The sequence below is a fragment of the Gallinula chloropus genome (genome assembly GCF_964237585.1).
Source record: "Gallinula chloropus genome assembly, chromosome: 9".
In the NCBI taxonomy this organism is placed as follows: domain Eukaryota; kingdom Metazoa; phylum Chordata; class Aves; order Gruiformes; family Rallidae; genus Gallinula; species Gallinula chloropus.
Genome location: NC_140094.1, coordinates 9,467,444 through 9,491,360, shown reverse-complemented (window position 1 = coordinate 9,491,360; position 23,917 = coordinate 9,467,444). Strand labels below are relative to the sequence as shown.

At 41.8% G+C, this 23,917-nt stretch overlaps 1 protein-coding gene across 3 annotated transcripts in view; it reads right to left on the bottom strand.

The window, feature by feature from the left end:
* Nucleotides 1–3,576: 3,576 nt before the first annotated feature.
* The window catches only part of PDE8A (phosphodiesterase 8A), a 151,662-nt gene continuing 131,321 nt past the window's right edge, over nucleotides 3,577–23,917 (bottom strand). For 2 of the 3 annotated variants that reach the window (XM_084267948.1, XM_084267947.1), the window contains exons 10-22: nucleotides 23,396–23,447; nucleotides 23,253–23,295; nucleotides 22,232–22,309; nucleotides 20,954–21,024; nucleotides 20,164–20,328; nucleotides 17,516–17,564; nucleotides 17,128–17,263; nucleotides 14,656–14,854; nucleotides 11,670–11,887; nucleotides 10,695–10,827; nucleotides 5,411–5,575; nucleotides 4,456–4,585; nucleotides 3,577–3,692 (exon numbers count right to left, since the gene is read on the bottom strand). In XM_084267948.1, coding sequence (XP_084124074.1) covers nucleotides 3,586–3,692; nucleotides 4,456–4,585; nucleotides 5,411–5,575; nucleotides 10,695–10,827; nucleotides 11,670–11,887; nucleotides 14,656–14,854; nucleotides 17,128–17,263; nucleotides 17,516–17,564; nucleotides 20,164–20,328; nucleotides 20,954–21,024; nucleotides 22,232–22,309; nucleotides 23,253–23,295; nucleotides 23,396–23,447 — 1,546 coding nt within the window. In that variant the 3' untranslated portion in view covers nucleotides 3,577–3,585. Of the gene's footprint in view, nucleotides 3,693–4,455; nucleotides 4,586–5,410; nucleotides 5,576–6,068; nucleotides 6,156–10,694; nucleotides 10,828–11,669; nucleotides 11,888–14,655; nucleotides 14,855–17,127; nucleotides 17,264–17,515; nucleotides 17,565–20,163; nucleotides 20,329–20,953; nucleotides 21,025–22,231; nucleotides 22,310–23,252; nucleotides 23,296–23,395; nucleotides 23,448–23,917 lie in introns of those variants that run through there. The other variant, XM_084267949.1, reaches the window with a different exon arrangement.

Sequence of the window (23,917 nt, the reverse complement as noted above, 5' to 3'; positions counted from 1 at the left end):
TACTCATCTAGGGCAATTTCCTGAGGAGCTTGCGTTTTTTTACCAGGTCATAATAGTTCGTACTCACCCGGAGGCAACTACAGTGATACCCAGGTTCAGCAGCAGTATTACCTGATTGGAAATACATGGCATGGAGAACAGAGCCAGTCATTCTGAATGGGCCATTTAATGCTGAATTGCTAAACCTTACTCAATTTTAAAACACATAGCTGTAAGATTAAAACCCTGGAGGTGAGCAAAGACCTCTTTCATCATGCCTACACTGGAATTTACACTTGTATTAGCAGTAAAGCAAGAACAAATGGAAAGTGTAGACCCTGTGTAAGCCTGGGGAATAATTTCAATCACACTCTTTCAGTTTATTCCAGTTTCCCCCTTACGTGGTGAAGGACCACGGTCTGTCCCAGGCAGAGCTGTATCCCTGAGTGGCAGCTGTATCCCTGAGTGGCATGAGAAGAGATACTAAACTGGAAAGTGTTCAGAGCACAGGACATGTGTTGTTACCAGGTAACCTTGGAGAAGAAAGGAAGGAGATCCGGAATGGCTGAACTGAAGAATTGGCAATGGGATCCACAGACATTTGGTTCCTGGAGGGACGGGTATCACATGAGAGCAGATCTGCTGCACATCAGGGCCCTTCATGCTGCATGTGCCCTGCTGAACCTGCACAGCCTCACGCTGCACAGAGGTTCAGGAGATGTGTACCTTGCAGAAGGAAGCTCAGTGGGAAGAGATCTTAGGTGAGGATCAGGCAGGGTGGTTCCAGACCTTAATTATAATTGGACCCTGGCAACAGTGAAATTTAGATGGAAACAGAATCAACGGTGCTGCATTCAGTGGCTGCAAATCAGTGTTGAGTGAAATTATTGTACACCAATATGGACATAAATCTGGCTGATACAGGAGTTGATTAGCACAGCTCTACATTCCAAGTAACGGCGTTAACGATGCTGTGTGAATTTCGGGGAATTAATCATATTGATCACATCTCTTCAATGATGATGCATCAGGCATTTTTATAGCAGATGAACTGCTTTTACCATTCATTAGTACAACAGAGAATATTAACTGTGCTTATGAAGAAATATTTTACCCCTTCCTGCAGACATTCTCTGGGCCCATATGGCGTTACTTTGCTTCTCTCATCCTTTTTGCAGCAGGTAAGTGGAGGAGATACTGATACTGGTGTGGTGTAGGTTCCCTCTTAATGGAGCCAGAGCAGCTTTTCCTTCAGCTAGCACAGGAGCCTGCATGCAACAGAAGTGATTAACACCACGTGGCAAATTACAGCTGATTGCAATAGGGGCATACATATGGAACCACAATATAACACAGCCAGGAAGACAATTGTTTTGGTGGCCAATTCTCCCTTCTCTTTGCGTGTTCCCTTTGAAAATAGGATACTTAAATTTTTTAGCCTTCGATGGAAATAGGCCTGTTCCTTCAGTATCAACTGTAGAACCCCAGGAAGATCAACAAGGACTCTGTGCTCTCTGTCTTGCTGCCAGCTCAGAGGCAGTGGCATGGTCTGGGCACGCCTAGGCAGGATCTGAGCCCCACTGTCAGGGAATATACATGCACTGATGAACTAAAGGAAATTACAGAAGGGAATTCCCTGCCCTGACAGCATATAACCCAAATACTACATAGGCAGGGAGACCACACAAACAGGGTAAGGGCAGCACTAGCAAAAGTGCAAACACAAACGGTAGCAAGCTACAAACGGTGGTGGCCCATGAGTCTCATCAGCTTGGAGAGGAAGGAGGAACACAGAAACAGGTAACAACTGGAGAGCTCACCTGTTCCTTTCTTACCTGCTTTAAGGCTCCTCCTGCTGTAGTCCCTGAACTGGTCCATCTTCCACCACTCCCCTGTTTGTGCCGCTTCAGGGATGCTTCAGAAAGTCTCAGAAGTCAATTGCCTCTGTACTGACAACAGTCAGCAATTCTTTCTGCCTACCAGGAAGGCTGATGGGATATTCTCTTCTAGTCCATCAGTGGAGTTGAGTGTGGCACTGCTTTTGGCTTGTCCAAGGGCACACAAGGGTTTGATGGGCTTGCCAAGGTCAGCACTTTTCATCACCTTTCTGCCACTCCAACCCCCCTCCCCCTTTTCTCTTCCCCGCACAGCAAGTACCTTAGTTATTCTTACAAAGAAGGCCATGTATCTGTTAACAGTCTGCAAACTGCAAAGTAAATACAGATTTCAAATGAAATGGCTAGGACTTTGACACTTCTTAAAATATACATTTTATTATTTTCTGGTGTTTGCTATGAAGGTTTCATTCAAATTGTGAAGGTACACAGCCTTTACAAACTTCTTGAGTTGAAGGTTTCTGTTGGTTTTACGTTGTGTTTCTTTCATGGCAGAGGAAAATACATAGGCTATAAAATGTTGAAATTCATTAGATGTTTAGTATTACCTCTTCGTATATGCTGTGGAATGCTTTGTAGAAATACTATATAAAATAAGGCAGACTTTTGACAGGGAATTCAGTCATAAAATTTCATGGGAGAAAACAAAAAGTTCCAACATTATTATATTTGTAGCCAAGGGAAGATCAGGTGGTCACCACTGGTGTGTGGGAGAACTACTGCAGTTCTGGTGCTCAGACAGTATACATTTCTTGTTTATCTACTATTCTCAAGTGAGACCTTTTCAATAAAACTTATTTTAATTAACATAAATCAGACAATATTTAAACATACACATCTATCCTTACAGTGCAATAAAAATGTATCATTGTATAGTATTTTGTATTTGCATTATGAAAATAAAAGGTCTGTACATCAATTAAATGTATATTAATGAGTATGAATCATGTAAATTTGTAATGCATCTAAAGTTGGCTTTGGCTTTTAAGTATTTATAAATTCATAGAAAATATTGAACATCTAACAAAATAAATAAAACATATCATTTTAATCATAGATGCTAACGATCAACCTCAAAAATTCTCGTGTTATTTTTTACATTGCTACTAAATTTCTTAAAGAGAACTCACTTTCAGTAGTGCTCAGAAGTGAATGATTGCACCTTCTGTGATGTGAAAAAATAGAGTACATCTATTTTTCATAGATCAAAAATTCCTTCATAGAGTTGCATTTTAAATGTCTGATTGTTCTATGTAACTGTCTTAAGTGCTTATAAAAAGCTTGTTGCTTTCTCATAAAAGCTGTGAGTCTCTATGAACAGATATCTCTTTTTCACTTGCAGGACTGAGGATTAAGCAAGATCTTCTAGTGAATGTCCTTTTTATGAGGAATCTTCACGGTCTTCCAGCTTCACATACTGGTCTGAAGATACCACAAAACTATGTTCACTAATAACCCCTCTTCAGTACAAGTACTGCAGCAATTCAGTGTAATTCCACTTGACAGGCTTATTTCATTCGAGTCCACACATGATAGTTTGTGGAAGTCAACTGCTGACCTCATGTTCTCCTGAATTTGAAAGTTCTCCAAGCGCATGGGCTAGCCTTACTGTAATACTGAAGAGACCAAAACAAATCTGAAATCACATGAATAAAAGTGAGCTTGAATAAATATGCATATGGTTAGTAAATTACACACCATGGTCTAATTGCTATTCTGGTGGTGGTCGAAGGCTCCGCAGCTTCCTTTCATCTAGTCCTTTCCAGTATTTAAAGTTATTATCCAGATGCTGCATCAAATTTGGCAGGTCTGCAAATGCTAGGGGAGAGAGGGCAGAGTGTATTTAGTTTGCAGAATTGAAAGTGTCACATGATTCTCTCTGCTTATGGATCACTTGAAACGTCTGGGCAACTGTGTTAAGTAGGAAAGCTTAAATCTGTCATAACGCCACTTGAAATGGTTTGGGCTGTTCAGCTCTCATCACTCACGTGTCACTCAGGCCACTGAGATCAGTTCTGGGAGTCTACTCAATACTGGTACAGCACGTCCCAGCAATGGGACCCAGTTTGCCAGTAAGGGCATAGCTAATTATGCTTGCAATTATTCTACTTCATCTAATCTCAGTCACATGTCACGATGTGGCATTCAGGACAGTCACATTTCTGACCACTTTTACCAGGGAGGCAGCACTTGGAAGGAAGCAGCTACTCCCCAGAGCAGTTCCAGACTGGGGAAATTTGCCGTGAAGAATAACCGGCGTTAACACGGACACAATGACTGTGCCCAGAGCGCTACCAGGAAGAATATGTTCTGTTCTCAATTTACACAGAAGCAGGCTTAAAATGAAGAAAGTTAAGTGCTGTCTAAATCTAATATATTAAAGAGAAGCCATGAGAATGGCTTGTAGCAGAATCAGAATACTTCTAAGTAATAATGAAGTTATTAAGCTCACTTGAACTGCAGAAATCTTCCCTTTGCTCCCCTTTTCTTTAGGAGCCATAGGAAAGCAATTTTCTATCACAGTGGTTTCAGGTGTTCACAAAATACTTATTGTCAGGAAATAAAGCAGAGCTTTGCTTACCATCCCAGGCATCAAACATATCGGTGATGAAGTAATCAATGAAAGATATTTGGGATTTGGGGATGCTGCAGGTATTTCTGTCAAAAACTGGCATCACAACAGGTAAACCTTGCCTTTTTTCTTCATCAGTCTGCAAAAAACACTCTTGTGATTATTCATTCAAGACATATCCTGTTAACGGGCTTCCTTCAGCAGCTCTCTGACTAGAGTGTACAACTGCTAAATAAACAGAGAAACCTCAATAAAGCAGAAGAATCAGCAATTTCATCTTTAGCACCTAGTTGCCCAAGTTTCAGGAGATGAGTAGTGCCTTCCAGGGCTTTTCACAAAGCGATATGTGTACCTTCTGCCTCTGCACAGAAAGCTGACCCTAAGTCACTTCATAGGTCACTAAGTATTAAGTTATGACTGCTTTGGAGCTAAAAGATGCTCAGCCATTCTACACCTCTGATGGAAGAGATGTTCTGTACAACTCAGAGATGGCAAAATATCTTTTGTAGCCTCTCCCCCTCCCAGGGTCCCCAGTCCCAATTACAGTCCATCATCTGTAATAATTGCACTGCACTCTCCTTTTCCTCAACTTCTTCAAACCTCCTTTTTCAGCACGGTGTGCAGAGGTCTCACAGCGTTTCCTGGAGTGCTGTTCCCATGCTAACACAAGGACCTTTTGGCATAGCCAGCACGTGGGTGCACAGAAGGCACCCTTCCTGGGCCTCTTGTGATGGGAACACATTTGCAGACACCCCTCAAAAAGCCCAGCTCCAAACTGACTCTGAAGGCATCCAGTCCTGCACCAGCGCAAGCGAAGTCCCAGCATTTAAAACTAACAAGCTGGTTTATTTCACACTGTGTAATGCAGCCTGCGAGGCTCTGGGCCAGCAGCAGCGTACGCACCCTTCTCCTCCTTCCAGAGATGCTGAACTGTTATGTCAGCTGCCCGTTTCAGCTGCCTTACCTGTGCAAAGTACTCCTCGGAGATGCGCCCGGCCCACTCGATGCACTGCTCTATGGGTCTGCAGGGGTTGGAAATGTCAGCGCACTTTATCAGCATCCGTTTGATAAGGATGCGGTTCTCGGGAGACGTGAGAACGGTTTTGACTGACTCTCCATCACCATTATTCTGTAACATTTAAGAATGAAAAACAATCCATTAGCAAGGGCTCTGTGCACTCACTCAAAAGCTTTGTGCTTTCAGCAGATCCTACAGAGATTCATCCTGCTACCGGCTGCCATATTTGAAGTCCAACCAAATTTATAGGGGGATTATGAATGTTAGGCACAGCTCTGGACTAGCACTGGGCTCTGGATTCAGTCACTGTCTTTGTGACAGATCTCCTGGGCATCTTTGGGCAAGTCATCTAATCCCTATATGTTTTATCTGCCTCCCTAAAAGCGCAGAGAGAATCCATCCATCACTGCACACGTAGTGCTGAGCACTGTGTAGGCAGAAAAATGTAACTCTGCTGAAATCCAGGGATTAATGGACTTGCACATTAACAGAGGAATAGCTGGTTGAAAAAAAAAAAAGGGACTGACCCGAGATGCACGGTCATCCTCTGCACGCAAACCTCAACAGTGTGAGCATCAATCACTCTGACAGCACTGCTGCTATGAGGAGAGTCAGATCCCGGACTGCTTCCCAGGCACGCTCCTCATTCCCTTCTGCTGGAGCCAGGTTAGTCCATCAGTCTCTGACCTGACTGGGAATTGTGCTTTCTGAGAGTTTATCAGTGTATATTAGAAACATGCTTCCCAACAGCCTCACCCTTCCTTTGCAAATCTAGGAAAGTTTTCAGCTCGCACATGGCTTTTATTTGGTTCCCAGGCTGCAGACAGAAGTGTGTCAATGGCACTCTCTATTTGGAGCCAGTATACAGCTGATATCAGTAAAGGTTCCGATGATCCAGATTAGAAGCTACTTTCCTTGGAGCTCGGATGAAGTGAAGTTTCCAAAGACAGAGATTCAGGATTAAAATCTCTTTAAAAATTACCTATAAGTACATCATTACCTGACTCTTTAGGGGCGTGTAGGTACAGAAATGTACAACACTGTCTACTCAGAACAGAAACTCTTTGAAGCAAGGAACATACTAGGCTGCTCTGGCACCTAACAAGGTCTTGGTCTAATGTCAGAGCAGTGAAGAAGTAACAGTAATAATAATGATTATGATAATAATAATGTGCCACCAGTTCCTGCAGCAGGAAGAGAGGGATACAAAGCAGCAGAAACATTCTTATCTTTCATTAGGATGCCTTTTTCAGAAGAAAGCTCCTGTGGGGAAGAAAGTTCTTCTGAAGGAAGAAACTGACAATAATTTAAAAAAAATAATTATTTGGTAGTATACTGGCTCAGAAACAGCAGTTCCACCATTCCTACAAAAATTAGACACCCAAGCCACTTATTTTTCCCTCCATTTTAGATATATGGAAGGGAAAATACAGAGAAACAAAAGTGAGGTGCCTACATCTCCAAAGGAATGGCAACATTAGTTATGAGGAAGCTGAAGTGAGGGAAGCTCCAGAAACTTGAGCAGTGGGGATGAATTAAGCATGGAAAATTATTAGAGATCATTCAGTTAAGGGTAGTAGGGAATATCCTAGTAGGGAAACCACAAGGAATCAAGAAAGGATGTTTGCTTCCGTGATCTGCTCAGACCCAGGGCACAGTTCTACTTGCTGGACGCGGATGTCTTGGGAATAAAATGTGCTAATAGTGCTTAGTCCCAGCATCCTGCTCAGAGTGCAGAGGTGTCTGCATGTCAGATGTTGGCTTCCTGTCATAGGCCTAGGTGACATCATGAAGGGAAGTGGGAGGATAAAGGATGCTGGAGCTGGAAAAGATTTTTTCAGTTTATGAAACAAAAGAAGAAAGGAAACAAACAGAGCAGCTTCTCAGCATGGCTCTTTGAACAAATATGTATAAAAATAATAAATAATATGAAAAAAAAGTGGAACTGTCCCATTTGGAACACACGGCTGGCAGCTCAGCCTGCAAACACTACACTGAGTCACCACCATGACTGGAAACCAGGCCAGGAAACACTCGCTCCTGCTGCAACCAGAGACACAACCAGCCTTGACAGAGGATCTGCCAGTGCCGCCCGGCCAGTAACAAGCACAGCGAATGGCTGGGTTCACCCACTCACACAGCACAGGCCTTTTAATAGGAACCTGCTGAACTGAGCAACTCCCAACCAAAAGGAGAGAAGAATTTTGCTCCTTGTTGTCAATAAAACATGTACATATATATACATAGCCTGTCTTTCTCCCCTTCCTTGGGCAGAATTTGCTGTGAATGACAAATGCCTTGTGGGGCAAATCATTTATTTCCCTGTAGCCCCCAGGGGCTCAGGGCCAGAATTAAACTTTTAGTTGACTTCTATATATCACCATATTTGTTTTTCTTCTCTGACTGTACAGATCCAAGCCCTGTTCTTCAGCAGCACCAGCCATTCAGCTCTCCTAATAGGCAAGAAGAGGAGCTTGGCTCTTTGGATGGATGCTACAGCTCAAAAACTGCTGCATCCCAGTTCTTGGGGCTGTGAAGGACTCTGCCTACCACACTGGGCCAGCACAGAGCCCCCCCCCCCAGCAGGACCAGGTGCCCTGGAGAGTTACACACCCCTCAAGGTCAGCCAGTGCTGTGCTGCTCTACCTCTACCATCCATTTTTCTGGCCTTACATTTTCATTAAAATACCCTGTGGAAAAAAAGTGCCCATCAGGTATTCAAACAAATGAGCGTGTTACTTCTTGAAATTGTTCTAAACAAAACTGATTCTGTGGAAAATTCCACAATCAGAAATTAATACATTTATATGCTTTTTTTTTTTTAAAAAAAATAGGTCTACACCAAAACAGCTTGATCATCTAGCAACCTTTGGGTGTAGGCTAGCCTGCAGGCTGACACTTCATTTTAAAAGATTTTATTTAATACTGTTCATAACTGCAAATTCGAGTTGTTTGGTTGAGGTTTCCCCACCAGGTTTCCACCTCAGGCAAAGATTTCCCCCTCTGCAAATTGCAGTTAAAAATGTTTTGGTGGCTTCTAAATATGAGGTTGGGGGAAATAAGCTTTTCATGCTGATGTTAAAAAATATTGCTGTTTTTCTCTTTTTGTAATGCCCTCACATCTTTATGAGCGAGGACCTGGAATGTAGTTGGAGGGATGGTTTTGGGGTAAACCAGTCACCACACCCCTGTGAAAATCTGCTGGACAAGTTACAAACTTTGGAGAGAAAAACCTGTGGTTTGCATAGCCTCAGGGATTGCTGGAGCCTGGCACTGATCAGGACTCTCCCTGCAACTGTAGTTCTTGGCTGTGCTGGGCCAGACACTGTCCAGGCCCCGGGTTTGTAGTGAAGAACCATGAACCTCTCCCCTCTGTACCTGCAGAAAACAAAACCTGCAGGAAACAGCAGCAGAGAAGAGGAGGTTGTTGCCTGATCTGAATGCAAAAGAAGCGGAGTAAAGTGGTAACAGACATCCTGGGAAGGAGAGAGGAGACTGGCAAGCAAACAGAGCTGGAAGAGGGGAGGAAGGCTGAAGAAGGGGGAACTTCTTGAGTGAGGAAGCTAGTGCTGGCAAATGGAGCAGGGAGAGAGACAGAGGAGGAGCCAAGGAGCAGAAGGGTGGGTTAGGAGGGAAAGCAGCATGACAAGGTGGTGGGCAGTGAGGAGGCTTTGAAGTCAGAGCAGAGTCCCCGAAAAACAGAATCTGATGATACAATGAAGGGCTGGCTACACTTTAACATGTGCATATAAATGGAATCAGTAGGTTCAGGTGATGGCAGCAGCCCTGCCACTTGGTAACCTTTGACAACAGCTTTAAGATTTGAACCAGTTTTTTCCCCATCCTTCCTTCATTTGTAAGAGCTGGGAGACCAACTGTGCTAAATCTTTGTTATGGCTTAACCATGAAATGATCAGTGTAAGGACAAATGCATGTACAAACCAGTTCTGGTCTTCTCTAGGCTCTCACAGCAGTGAACAGGCACTTGTAACAAAGTGTAGGTGTGTCCTGGTAGATGGACTTTGTATTTACACAATGTCCACTACAGCACCCACAAAAATCCACAGTATTAAGTTTTAAGCCACGTTCTGCACCGAGGGGCTGTCTGGGAAAAATACTTCATAGCCATGGACTTAACAGCCTTTCTCCTAGTTTAGTCAGTAAAACCAGTATCCTACTGGGACTCTGGCTTGCATTCACATAGTTCTCATTAGTGTCACTGGGTGCCAAAAACAAAGCTAATTCTAGCAAATACTCCTGTGGATAGAGGTACTCGCTTCCAATTAAGCTCCAATCTGCCTCTGATGTGTGAAGGAACAAGACCTGTTCCTTTCCCACCTTCAGATAATTAAAAGACTTGTCCCCCCAACCCCCTTTATACACAACAGTCATAAATGTGGCTTTCTAAAACCATGGTAAGAAAACACAGAAAACCATTACAGCTCCTGCAGGCCATTGCCACTGATGCAAACTTTATTATAACCATCTCTGGAAACCTTCTCTCTGCAAAAACCATTCCAACAAAATTATACACTGCTCTTACTGGCAACAAAACTGCTGGTTGAAGCTGTTATTGAAACTGGTGTGGTTTTTCAGACTGAGTTCTTAACAGGCAATTTCATTGTGTCCATGGGGTTCCAGATGGCTATTGATTATGTCTATATGATACATAATGCCACCATCATCTATTTTAAGGATTAAAAAAGAAAGCAGACAGAAACCCCATGAGTGCTGCCAGGCAGAGCTGAAGGCTGAGGGCCCTCATTTCCAGAGAACATGCCATATGGCAGTCAATACCATATACCTGCCCTTACACTGCACCACCAGCGGGTCGCCTGGGGAGCGAGGGAGTCATTCCGGTTCCGTCCTGCGGCAAACCTGAGCCCCTCTGCAGAAACAGCCAACATCAACGCCAGGTCTGGCTGCTCACACTCTCTGTGGAGTGACTGGCTTATCAAATTTGCATTTTTAACAGGAAAATATACAACCCAAGCTTCTGGTCCCAAGCACATGATAGCACTGCAACAGTAATAGGAACCAGGTCATTTCCACTCATCCTCAAAAGGCGTGGTGACCACGTTAAGCAGAAGGACATTCAAACCCAGAGTCGAAGGACACATTTCTGGTCTCTCTTCTGAACTCTCTCAGAATACCATGTGGGGATTTCCTCCTGCCAAGGTTTCCCAGTCCCTGCCTAGTCATTTTAAGGAGGACTTGCAGTGTTGCTTACCCCATTTTCTTCTAGTGCTGCCAAGGGTTTATTAATGCTGTTGACAAACTTGTTGACATGCTCAAAGTGCTTTGTCATTTCTGTTGCTAAGACCATGTCAATAATGGCTTGGCGAAGGGTTCGATACTCATTCCTGTTTAAAGAAGGAAACAATTAAGAATGCTGGCTAGTTCACAAAGGGCTGCTTGCTCAAACAACTCTACCAAAAATGCTACAGACCATTTCCGTTGACGAGAGGTGCTGGGGGAAGAAGGAACAGTAATAAAGGCTTGGGCAGCTGCATCTATGCTGGATGGAGTGCCCTGTGGTGTGCAGAGACAGATGTGCTAGAGGCATGACTGGACCTCTAGTAGAGACAGTGCAAGAGCTGGGCAGGAGCAGCGGCACAAACTACTCCGGAGTGCTGCCAGGACTCGCCCCACTGGTGTGTTCTCAAGGCCCTTAGCACAGACACTCCACAGTGACTCATGCTCCAGCCAAGTTTTCTGCTGTCTGTTGAGAGGGCCAAGGAAATGGTCACATCCTCACCCCAAACGCTTTTTTAGGGCTAGAAGAACAACCATTCCTTCACTATCTTCCCCATTGCCACAAGACATTTAATTTTTGACTGACGGTCTATGACTTTCTCTCCTTGTTCTACCCAGCAAACCTCTACCCATTCAGCCACAGCCTGTCTCCACGTCTAATGATAACAAAATTATTCTTTTAGACTTGCTAACATCAGGATTTACACTGAGTTCCCTAGACAGGGCCTGCAATTTTATCCACAGGAGGAGTTGAAACCATGGGATTAGCCCCCAGCCCGTGCAGGCCAGGCAGAAGCACTCTGCTGTGTTAGAAGCAAGCTTCCCCAAGGGCCACAGACAGTTATCCACAAGGCACTGCCCTCCTCTAAGATGCTTGTTTGTGTTCTACATTACATGGAAGAAAGTGGGATGTTAGTGGGCAGACAAGGAGCCCGGGTTTTAAGCTTACCTCTCCATGTTTTTAAATATATTGCATTTGTCATCCCGGGTGGTGAGCTGGAAAGCCAGGGCAGCGTGGTGGCTCTCCAGCACCGCGGTGTCATTGTACAGAATCGCTAGCTCGCTGCCAGCATTGCACAGGAAAGAATTTGTTCTTCCTGGGTGATCCACGTCATGGACTGTGGCTGCAATGAGCGCGGCAACCTCATCGATCGGATCCAACGTTTGCTGAAAATAGAAGGATGCTTAGTTTTCCTGGCAGACTCATTAGAAACCCTACTCTGTCCATAAGATTAAGCCAAGTTGCTGAGGAATAAAAGCCAGAACTCTGCAGATCAGTAAGGGTCAGATGTTCTAGACAGAGAACGGAAAATTCATTATAAGCTTCACTGAATGCTGCCTGGCTTTTTTGGCCATTTTGTGCCTCCTGAATTTTGCTTCAGCCACACCTTTGACAAAGCCCATCAAATTAAATAAATGCAAAGTAATAAATCAGTTTGCATTTTCTCACAACATGGAAGCCACCTTCACTTGGAGTTAAGGTATTTGGCTTGGAAAAAAGAACAATATTGCTAAAAACTATTCTATTTCCACCAGACCCCTTCATTTCTTTTGGAAATCTGATGTGTCCCAATCATATTCCACTTAGGTGCTGGATAGGCTTACAATTTGTAAGGAAGGTTTCCAGTTCTACAGTAACCGTGTCCTGGGGCTGCAGCTAATAGGGGTTCTATAAAGAACACTTGATGGTTTACATCCATGGAGGAATTGCATGACACACTTTTTGGTACTTTCTGTATCAGATTCTGTTTCTCTCAGCACACTGCACTCCATGCTGTATGCCTGCCTACACTGATCATCGCTCTGTGGCTAATTATATCCACCATACAATGAAATACAAAACTATTTGACTTTTATGGTTTTCTACTTAAGTTTTAATACTGTATTAATAGCATCAAGGAGAAACAGAACGAAACATCTTGAGAAATATGGTGTATATGTTTGGAAACAAGCCTTTCTGCTGTGTTTATGTTGGCTTTTTGTGAAGGATCACAGATACAAACCTATTATGTTAAAATTTAATAAAATGAAAGAGACATGAGCGCAGAAATATTCCCAGACAAATCTGGGAGCAGGGCAGACAATTTCCATTCCAATTAGCTTGGATTTAAGGTCCAAATTCTCTACTGGTTTTGACAGTACCATTCAGAATAGTCGGACTTGGTAGGTCAAAAGACAATCCCCACCCTGTACCTCTAAAATTAATGCAGTGACTTCACTTTGATAGAACTAGGATATTATTGATTGAGGACTGTCAGAAAGTTTTTGTGGAGAACAAGAAAAGAGAAAGAATTCTTTCTACTCCAGGTTCATAGTTAGCATTGTCTGAAAAGCCATCTGCCACATGTTAGCCTCTTTCTTTCAGCTGCTGCTCATGAGATTCTATTTGCGTGGTATGAATTTAGGTATGAAGTTTAGAACAGGTTCTCCTCAGAGAGACACACTGATTGGTGCTCTGTCTGGCTGCAAAAGACCTGTGCAGATGGGAAGCGGCCAGGAACTGGAGAATACTTATCTGCAGGACCACAGCAGTGTACCTCACACTTATTTCCAAGCCTGACATACCCAACTTCACAGGGATTTACAGCACCTTTACCCTGACTTCAGATCAAGGATTCTTCTACCTTTGTCATCTTGACTCCTGTGGCACAGAATTGGAAATGATTCTCTGAGTACTGCTGCAATTTGGGAGCCAGAATATTTTCCCAGGCAAGAACCAAGTTCAGTTTACTGAAAAAAGTCTCGGTGTGAATTTGAGCAGCAGAATTGGGCTTTCTGCATTTAGGTTGGTTTGAGCTCTGGAAATGCAAAAGCAGCTGGACTATAACTTTGAAAACATAAAGAGAGAATTTTGAACTTTGATTCTGCTCCTGCTGCTGTTACAACATTATTTTTTTTTTTGTCTTCCTATGCCTAGAGAGGAATGGAAATTACATTCTGGAGAAGGAGTAGGTGGCAGTCATGCTTCTGTGGCATTGAAATGACTCTAGATCTTGTCTGTTTTTCATAGATATTCTCAGGAATATCAGCTAAACCTCTGGAAAATCAGGGCCTGAAAATATCCAGCGAAGTTCTATTCCCACTTGGTGTACAGTAAGTATTTGTAAGTCAGTCAGCCTCTGGAGAGCACACTAATGGGCTGCAACTCCAGGTTAATGGACTTACTACGGTTTTAATGAGCTGTCAGAAGCTTGTTTACAGTCACAAATGTCTCAGCCAGGTGCCCATGACTAGCACTATCCTTAGGCAGGCCAGTTCAGGGTAGGAATTTCTATCCAAAAGTGCAACTCAGAAATACACACTGCCACTCCACTGCACACACACGCAAGCACTGTTCCAATTCCCCTTCTCCAGGCTGCCCTCTGGGCACATGAGAACAAAGGCTGCTCTCATTTATTCTGGTTGTCGGTGGCTCTAACACCCAGTGGGTGTTATGGTAAGAGGAACTTCCACAAGTCACCTTTTACAATACTCTCCTCCAGTGCAGTCTCTTTAAGCCTCAGGGCATCAGTGCTTTGGAGGCACTAAACCTATTTGATGGCCTATATTTTCCTGGGAGTCTTCTCCAAAATGATCATCACAAGGCAAAAGAGATGGTGAGTTATGACATTAAATCTGTATTTGGCATGTAACATCACAAAAACAATCATGTCATTCGCCTACATATCTGTGGAAGTTTAACTATCTGAGGAAGTTTTGTCTTAAAAGGAGGTTCTCTCTTATTCTTTCATCAAGAATAGGTCAATTCCTGTAGAATTAGTATCCCTATTTCCACATATACTGTAAGAGAGATCCTAATGTAAAGCAGCCCAGTTCCTTGACCTCAGAGTTACCTAACTGGTTGGCACTAGGAAGACATTTGGCTTTTGGCATCTTTTTTGAGACATCTTCCTTTGATCACACCTGTACTTCCCACCTGATAAATGTGGACTCACCTTTACTCTTTCTTTAGACAAGAAATAAGCGGTGGCATGTAGTACATCTGCTGAATGAGTAGAATTATGGTAGGAGTTGGAGGAATGGTAGTTAGCTTCTATAACTTGTAACCATGACCTCAGAGTTGATTCTGAACAGTTTAGGAACTCACAGATTCCAAAGCGAGCAAATATTTTGAGACCCAGATAAACCAAAGGCCTGTGGAGAAAATTAAACACCAAATTTTTTACAAAATGAGTTTGAAAAAGTATTAGATAGCACAAAGAGGAATCTATGTTGGGTAAATGTAGACTGTAGTCAAAATGAGAGAAATTAGCAACTCTGTGCACGAGAGGAAGGAGGTAATCTGGCTACTGCCAGATTCCTAAACTACTTTGTTAACAGTTAGATGAAGTACACCTATACCAGACAATGCTCCAATCACATTCTTTCTACACTTCAGATCTGCTCCACTTTGTTTTCACTCACCCTTGCAGGCTTCTATCGCTCATCGACTTTACATGCAATAGAGGATGAGAGATGGAAGGAAATGGAAAGAAATGACCAGGCATTTCTATAAGACTGGGAGAGCCAAAGGGACCTTCAGGCTTGCCAAGACAGAGACCTGTCACCAAAAGTAGCCCACAGCACTGTATTCCAGTACTCTTGCACAACTGAAATCCAGGTGACTGGCAGGTGAATGAAGATCAGAACAGCAGTACACAATACTTGCAATCTGAAAGCTGGGAAGTGTGATATGCTTAAGAGCAAATGAAAAGAAAGAATTAAGTTTTAGTCCAGTAGTCACTTTGCTGCTTGATTCCAGATGCATCAGACACTCGATTACTACCTGCACCTGATGGGCGAGGTGAGGTCATGTAGAGTTGCTGAGGTCATTTAGAGTTGAATGTACATCTTTTGGCAAAAACACTCAACAATACTGTGTCACACACTAGAATCATAATATGCTGAAGTGAAATCCCCCTGTAAGCTGGAGTGTTAGTGCCATGTAGCACTGTCAGACAAAGGTGTCTCCAGGTTTCTGTGTCAGGGAACTGTAATGCACTAAGGATTCCATTCAATGCATTATCTTGGCTTTACTACTGTATGTCTGCTTGGACTTGAAGACAGTATTAATAACATCTTCAGAGTTGTGATTCAGTGAGCATTCTCTTAATAAATGAATTGCCTTTATTTAAACACAACAGGAAGCAATCATAATTATAATACCTTTAATAGGAGGACAGACAACCTCCTTTGTCCCTCTGTGGTCTCTCCAAATCAGTACAGACAGACAAACCTATCTGGTGATCTCTTGCATGCTGGCTGGGATAATTACTTCCTAAGTTACCTCAATGTGCCTATGAATGTAAATCACACAGACTAACTACATTTTGACCTTTTATTTTTTAAATTACTATAACTATAGAACTTCAATAGAAATAGAAATGTAGCAGAGCAAAGCTCTGAAGTAACTGGATGCAAATTTCTTCACGTAAAGTAAAATTACTTTTAAGAATTAATTTTTTTTGTCTCATAAAACCATGATCTAAAAATGTTCATCTATGTTAACTAAACTCCTGCTATCTTTCTTAGACATTATTTTTGAATACCTTTCAGAGATCTTACTGATCTGGCATTTTCACAAGGACTTAAGACAGCCAATTCATTGCGGATCTAGCTTCCAAATTAGAGTCTGACAGAAGCTTTAAGACAAAACACGATACATGAAACCAGACTCCAAGGAGAATTTTTGATAGGCATCAGCAAATACAAACAAGGATTTAAACAGAAAGATCAATTTACAGTCTTAGTGGGAGAATTTGCTACTAATGAAGTACAATCTACCCGAACTACTGTTCTGCTTTTGAAAACTTGTGATGGAAATTGGTATGCCCTTCTTTTTATCAGTAAATATTCTTCAGTTAATCTTATACACAAAATGTAGCCTGCCAAAATTTTAGATTAAAGATCTTCCTCTAATCCCAGAGAAAGGTAATAGTAATTCTACTGAAAAGCTGTATTTGAACTGTTTAGGAATTAAAATTACCCAATTACATGAAGAGAAAATAAAACATGATCTGTATCAACTGATTAAATTAAGACCAGCATGTTGACTCTGTGTGTAGTGTGCCATAATTTGAATTTGAATCCCCACAAGGAAACAATTTGATTTGTAGAACTTTTCTATTATTGAGAACAGAAAAGGAAGGTTTTTTAAATGATGTTGTTGTTATACCATATCAAAGATATATAATCTTCACTTACACCCACTGGGAATCTGCAGGAAATAGCGTATGATGAAACAGAAGATAACTAATGGGTTCATACACAGCTAGAAATCACAATGAGAAAATTTCAAACATTTGCCTTTGAAAATAAAAGTAATTCCATTTTAAAAGCACAGGTAGAGAAATTAAAGAGCTGATTACAGGATGACAGTCAAGTCATTTTTCAGCAACTTCAATTTGTAAGCTCTTGAATTTACTGACCTTTTATGTGTGGCAGCCTCAAGTTCAAAGATATCAAAATCCCAGTGTTCTTCATTTTCCATGGCCTGTGTTATCCGTGGGGGTATGTCATTGAGGGAGATTGGAGAGATCAAACTGCCAGCGACCTGATGAGTTTCTGTTGAGGAAAATGTTTGCAGATCACTAATAATAACACAGAGATACACTTTTACCTGAAGTACTTGTTTTCTTGTCTGTAGCAATGCCTAGCAATTCTTGGGTTTGTGTATCTCACTAATGCTGCAGAACAATGTTTATAAATAAAAATAAAACAAAAGGAAACAATGCTTGTTAAAAACCCCACCCCATCTGATCACATTTCCCACTTTAACATCTTTTGGCATGTCAGTAACTGTCAAATAAAACTTACGTTTTGCTGACAGAATGTATTCGTTCCCCGATAACCTTCGCAGCCCGTCCTGTTCAATGAGAGGTGAGAGTTAAACCCAGGGCATGCCACAACAGCTCTACAAGATGATGATGCCAAATAGCACAATGACTTTAGAGAAGCCTGACTGCAGCCTGTCTCAGTCATCAAAGCTGCCTCTTCCTTATTTGTGTGTACTGTTAAGATTTGCCTGTGTGACATGCAGTTTATACTGGATGAGAAACTGCAAGATAAGAGATCCAATATTAGCTCAGCAAGGTGCAAGCTCAAATGTCTCAGGTGCCGATGGAGGTCTGACATTCCAGCCTCACACCCACCTTTGTCAGGACAATACACAACCAGATACAGATGGGATTTGTAAATCCACATGCTTCCCACCAACAAGTAAAGGGGTGGTGGGAGGGACTGGATGTAGATATGCTTCTGTTCTCCTCCCCCTGGTACTGGCAGATCAGGTCACCTCAGCAGCATAAGAATCTCATTATTTGTTGCTGGGATTGCAGAGCAACAAATTACTCTGAGGCTTCCTTTCCGTCAAAGAAGACCATATCCTTGTTTATTCTCCAACTCAGTGTCTCCTAGGCTTAATTCTGGCACGGTGCCTAGATGTGCAAACTGAGATGAAGGATTAAAATGAACAGAACGATACATTTAATATTTACTTATACTGATACTTTTCAGCTCATAATTCTGAATGCTGTGGTCCAAATCCTGCTTGCTCTTTTGATGCCTACAGCTGTTAGTTACTGCATGTTAATGTTTAGCCCATGATGTAAAAAAAAATTAACCCCCCCAACTTTCTGAATGCACCTTACTAACAACACACCCAAAGCATAGCAGAAGTAAATGTGGATGCCATAGCTGAACATGCAGTGTCCACACTTAAACAAAATATTACATCTCTTTTTTATTTTCACATTTGTAAGTAAATTAGTCTGGAGTTTTGTGATTTAAAAGGAAAAGGAGTACTCTTCCTACAACTGGCTCAGGCACTCTTTAACAATACTGCCATGACACAAGTATTTAGGACACCAGATGCTGTGTATCATTTGGAATCAAAGATTAGTTTTTAAGAGTTGAAATAGCAGGTGTAATTGTATCTGACAAATCCATCTTTGAACTCCAAATGCCCTTCCCATCACGAATTCTGCTTGAGAGTTCAAATGCAATAACCTACTACTTGTTCCCGTACTCAGACATAACTTCTGAACATGAAATGGAATAATATGATTCTGTTTTCAACAGACCCTTTGCTGGAAAAAATATTTCTCCCAGATCATTTAAAACGCATGATATACCCTCCATGCTTTGAAACAGATTTTCTCAGCTTTACTATTGCTCCATAAAATAGCCTTTGCTTATTTTTAGGAAGGATTTTGTATTTTGCAATATTGTTACCTATGTGTTCTGGGACCACAGACTGAACACAGCCAGAATACAAATCTAAGTAAGAATCAACAATGTACAAAAAGGAAAAAAACAGTTTACGGACTGTGTGGATTCAGCAGGAGAAAAGATTCATTTTTGGACTTTATTGATTACATGTATTAATATTCTCCTGATATTTTTTATAGCTAAGGTAACAATATATTTTGTCTACTGAGTTAGTAAATTCAACCCTAAAATGGACCATTCAGGTCTTCTGCTGGAATTCTTGAAGCCTTTTGTATGTCTCTTCTGATTAGACATTTGCTGTGTTTTAAAAGGCAAAAATATATGCAACCTGTTCAAGGTTCTAATGGATACTGCAAAGGCATCTTGATAGTTACAGCATGAAATGATAATAGCCCAGAGACATCTCTGAACAGCTCACATCTTGTGAGCCTTCTTCCATCCAGCACGCTGTCAGATTTTTTCCCAAGGTAGCCTTTTATATGCAACCTACAGACTAATGGGAACACATATCCTGAAGGCACAGGTAACATTCATCCAAGTTCATCTCGTTATCATCAGGAGGGTCAGACTCCAGGCTCTGAAGGTTTGTGTTCAATTCTTGCTTTGCTATGTGTCCTTTGTTCAACTTTGGGTACAGTGCTACTTTTTCTAATGCTCCTGTTCTTTTTTTCAAAGCATAACAACGTAATACATGCCTTCTTCAGCTTTACCTTGCCTTACTTATTTAAATTAGGAATTCTGCAGAGCATGACTGTGTTTTAGTATGTGAAAATTCATGTTTCTAGTTCAAAACACTCTGATCTTTCTATGAGTCTCTATTGGTACAAATATAACCCAAGAAATAGCAATAAAAAATATTCCACTATTTTAGAAATGCATTCTTTCTATACACCAAAAAGCCTCCAAAACATGCCATTCTAATCCTAATTAATAAATACAAATGTCTACCTATCTTTCTTTCTCCCTCTCCCACCTATACGTTTCTAAAATTAACCACAAATTGGTTTTCCATTTCTAGCAAAAATAATGCTTCAACGTGACTGGTCACTTTTCTTCCCATTTCCAGCATTATGTTATTAATGTAGGGGGGAAATCCACAGAAAGAGGTGTGCAGTTTTTCCTGAAAATTTGGTATTGTGGAGGCAAAGCTCGTGCCAGATGGTAAAAACGGAGTAACTGGGAGAATCAGGCAGTGGAACGTTAATAAATAGCTGTTTGTAACAGTATGTACTTACTGTCATTAACCCTCCAACGAGGTCACTTGTATGTGGATCCTCATCCTTTGTCCCCAGTTGTGGAGAATACAATTCAGTGGTTCTTAGAATCTCCAAAACCCGGTCTAAAGCTTCTGCAACTGGCATGGGACTGCTTTCTTGTGCAGCATTGATGATGTTTATTACCTAGGCATTAGGTAGTAGACATGCTTTGAATTTAAGTGATTTAAGAAAGAAGAGAGAAACTCATCGATTACTATGGAAAGCTCATAGCAACTAAACAGGAACTATAACTTTAATTTACATGTGGGAGAATGAAAATGAAAGGGATGTAACAAAAGACTGATGTTTGCTACTGAAGCTGGGAATGAGATCATGGCCCTAAAGACAGGAGTCTTATTGATTACTTTCATGTCGAAGGCACAGCCTCACGATGTCTCTGAATGGATTCAGTATTACCCTCTCCCATTTGCCTCTCTCAGTTTATTAGAGAGCTGATTTCTGCCAAATCCTTGAGTGGTTTCAGAAGGCAGTTTACAATGTGTAAGTAAGAAGGAGGAACTCTAGTCCCTCCTTCACACAGGCAGAAGTCATGCAATGGCTGACGACCTGGAGGGCACTCTACTAAGCCAGCTTGGGAGAAAGGGCATCTGGATTTTTGGAGCTCCACCAGCAAGAAGGTGAAATGGGGACAGAAGCTGCACCAGAGGCCAGCACTGTCTTGCTCCTCAGTTTGGATGTTGTACCGAACCCTTGTTCCCAGCATTCCAGTACAGCACAACTGACAACAGCTAGCGACAGTGCTCATTACCTTGGTGATGGGTGCTTCAATAGTCATGGAATGTATCCTGGCCATAGAAGAGTGCCGCCTTTGTGAGCTGCCTGTGTGGAAAACAAAGTACAATTTGTATCGACAAGGCATGACAGGAGGATTCAGCCAAGAAATCTTGATTCATATTCTGAACTGCTTGCTCTGTGTGCCCTTAGAGGCAGCCTACTGCAGGACACATACACACGCTTGTGATGTGGGGGACACACACTGATGTTTGCTGAACCACCGACACCCCAGATTACAGATAAGCAGCTCTAACAGCCTGGCAAAACCATGCATTTGGGTTTTTATTTTAAGTAATTAAAACATCTGATAAAAAACTTAGTTAAAAGACTGTACTGATGTGTGTGTGTAAACTGGCAGGCACAGGTAGGTAACTATTGCACTTAGGTTACTACAGGATTTTTCTGCTTTTGCTGCCTGATGCAGTATGACAAGTCATAATGAGTCAGCTTCCAAGCTGAGGTAAATCAGTGAAGCTCCTCTGAAGACAGCTATACCAAATTAAAACAGCAGAGGTTCTGGCCTTGTATTTATTGGAAATTGAAACCCAAATGTTTTATATCAGTTAGCAATTTTGTTTCTGTAGCAAAAAGGCAAAGATGGGATTTTTCTGGATAATTATGTTGTGCTACCCGTAAGTGCAGACACATCTCTGTTACTCTTGGTGCTAAGCAGCTCTTAAGAACCACCAATGCTATTTTTGCTGTACTGGAGCATGATTGTATTCTCACTGCCCCAAACCTACTTCCATGTTTCACTAGTGTATGCTGCCCAGACTGCAGTGAGGTATGCTTTAACAAAACTGTGTGAGTATCAGCAAAAGGTTTTGATGTGTGACTCATCTATCAAGCCTGGGGTCATCTAATGAAGCAAAATACAACCAAGTGAAAAGAAAACAAAATCTGTAAGAAAATTATCTTCATATTTTTATCAAGAGAGGAGGTAAGAAATTTAGTAATTTGTTACCCTGCCATTTGTATTTGAAAGTATCTGTGTTGAATCTCATGAATCTCTATCATCTTCCAGGCAGGATGGTAGGCTGTAGCCTTCCAGTGTCTACTGATTCAAAAAAAGACTCTCAGTAGCTTCAAGAGAAGAAAATGTAGGTATTTGATAAATGTAAAGTTGTCCATGGATTGGGGACTCATTATTTTATTCATGTGTGTGTATGTGCACAGATACACACACATACCTATATTTGCATGTGTTTGTATGTGTGAACGCATAAAAATCAGAAAGACCTACTTAACATACCATCACTCCCTCGTGATGTCGTGGATCTGACATCCAGTGATCCTTTCCTCCTGTCTTTGTGTCTGCAAGTCTGAATATCTGCAGAGAAAATGATAATGTATGATGATATTAAGTTGTGCCTCAGACGTATGTTGAAGAACTGCAACTCAAAGAAGGTCTGATAGCAGCTGAGTGATGTTTACCACGTTTCATCAGGTGAGAGCCAATGAAAGCTCCTCTCTAAACTCTCACCCAATTCGAGAGTCATGAACCCAGTCATGATTGCTGGCAGAACATGCCTAAGTGTTTGTGCAGAAGGGATCTGACAGGGTAGTGGGAAAAGTTCCTCTTTTGACACAGTGACACAGCTGTACTTGTGAAAACAATTTGTGCAACACCTGAGTTTGCTCAAGTAACAACCACCACAAAGAACTGGTGGACCAAAGCTAACTACATGCTAACGAACCAGGCAATGCATCCAAGGTGCCTCACAGACTCCCACCAGAAACAACCTGTGCTACTAAGGCCACAATTAACAGGTACCTGCAGCATGGATGCCAAGGATGTCTTAATTGAATGTTGACATGTGGCACAAGGGTAAATGGCAATGTTGGCCACCTTCGTTTCCACACACATGCACATACCCACAGTGCAGTAGAAAGCAATGCAAACACACAAGCCCCTAGCTACAGACCATACAGACACAGCATCCTTCTTACTTCTAGTTTTGTCACAGGGATCCACTACCTCCAAATGAAATGTGACACTGAATCCAGCAATACCACAATACCAAGTTGGGGCCCTGGTACTGTGTCTTCAAGGATGGATTGGTTTATATCACTTCCAAAACAAATGAGGCAGATAGAGAGGGCTTGTGTTTAGTACCCTGCCTTTTGAGCTGGATTCTCAGCTTGTTGTAGCTAAATAGTAATGTTCAGACTGTCCTGTGCAACCCTGGTCTCCAGACAGATCAGTAAAAACAGGCTTTATTCCTTCCCCAGGTACATTCTCCACTTACTAGGACAGAAGAGATGTGTCATACCTGTCTGAGATTCAGCCTGAACACGTTCACATGTCTTCTCCGCCTACAAATCAGTATGAGAAATCCAGTTAGTCAGAACTTTCCCATTATTTTGTAATCTATAGAATTCAAACTAGAGCAAGCATAGCACTATTTTCACTTACCTTATTGTTGTCATTGCACAGTCTACTAATTGACACATAGTGTCTAATCTTTCTGTAGGCAAAAAACAGTGTGTTAATTCCCATCCAAATGGCAGCTCTAATTCAGTGTTGATACACAAAATGGGCAAGAACAACAAATTAATGTAGGACAAATCCTGTTCTGGCAGGAAGGTTCAACTGGGAATGGAAAAATGCCACAGTTCTGCACACGATGGAAAACACAAAACGGAAGCATCTTTTGCAATGATTGTCTCCTGCTGCTTCTCTCTGCCCCTGTCTCTTCTCAGCTATGGTAGGATGTTTCAGGTATGATATATATGTAAAGCATGCAACAGTGCAGTCCAACACTTAAAACATTCTACAGGATTTAGAGACAGAGCTATCAAACTGAAAACTACACACTTGATTACCAGAAAACTCTCTAAGCTACCTGCAAAGGGGCTTACCTTGTTCGGTAAGGAGCACTGTATGTAATAGATACTGGTCTTGCTCTACTGATCGAGTGTAGAGAATATTAATTAC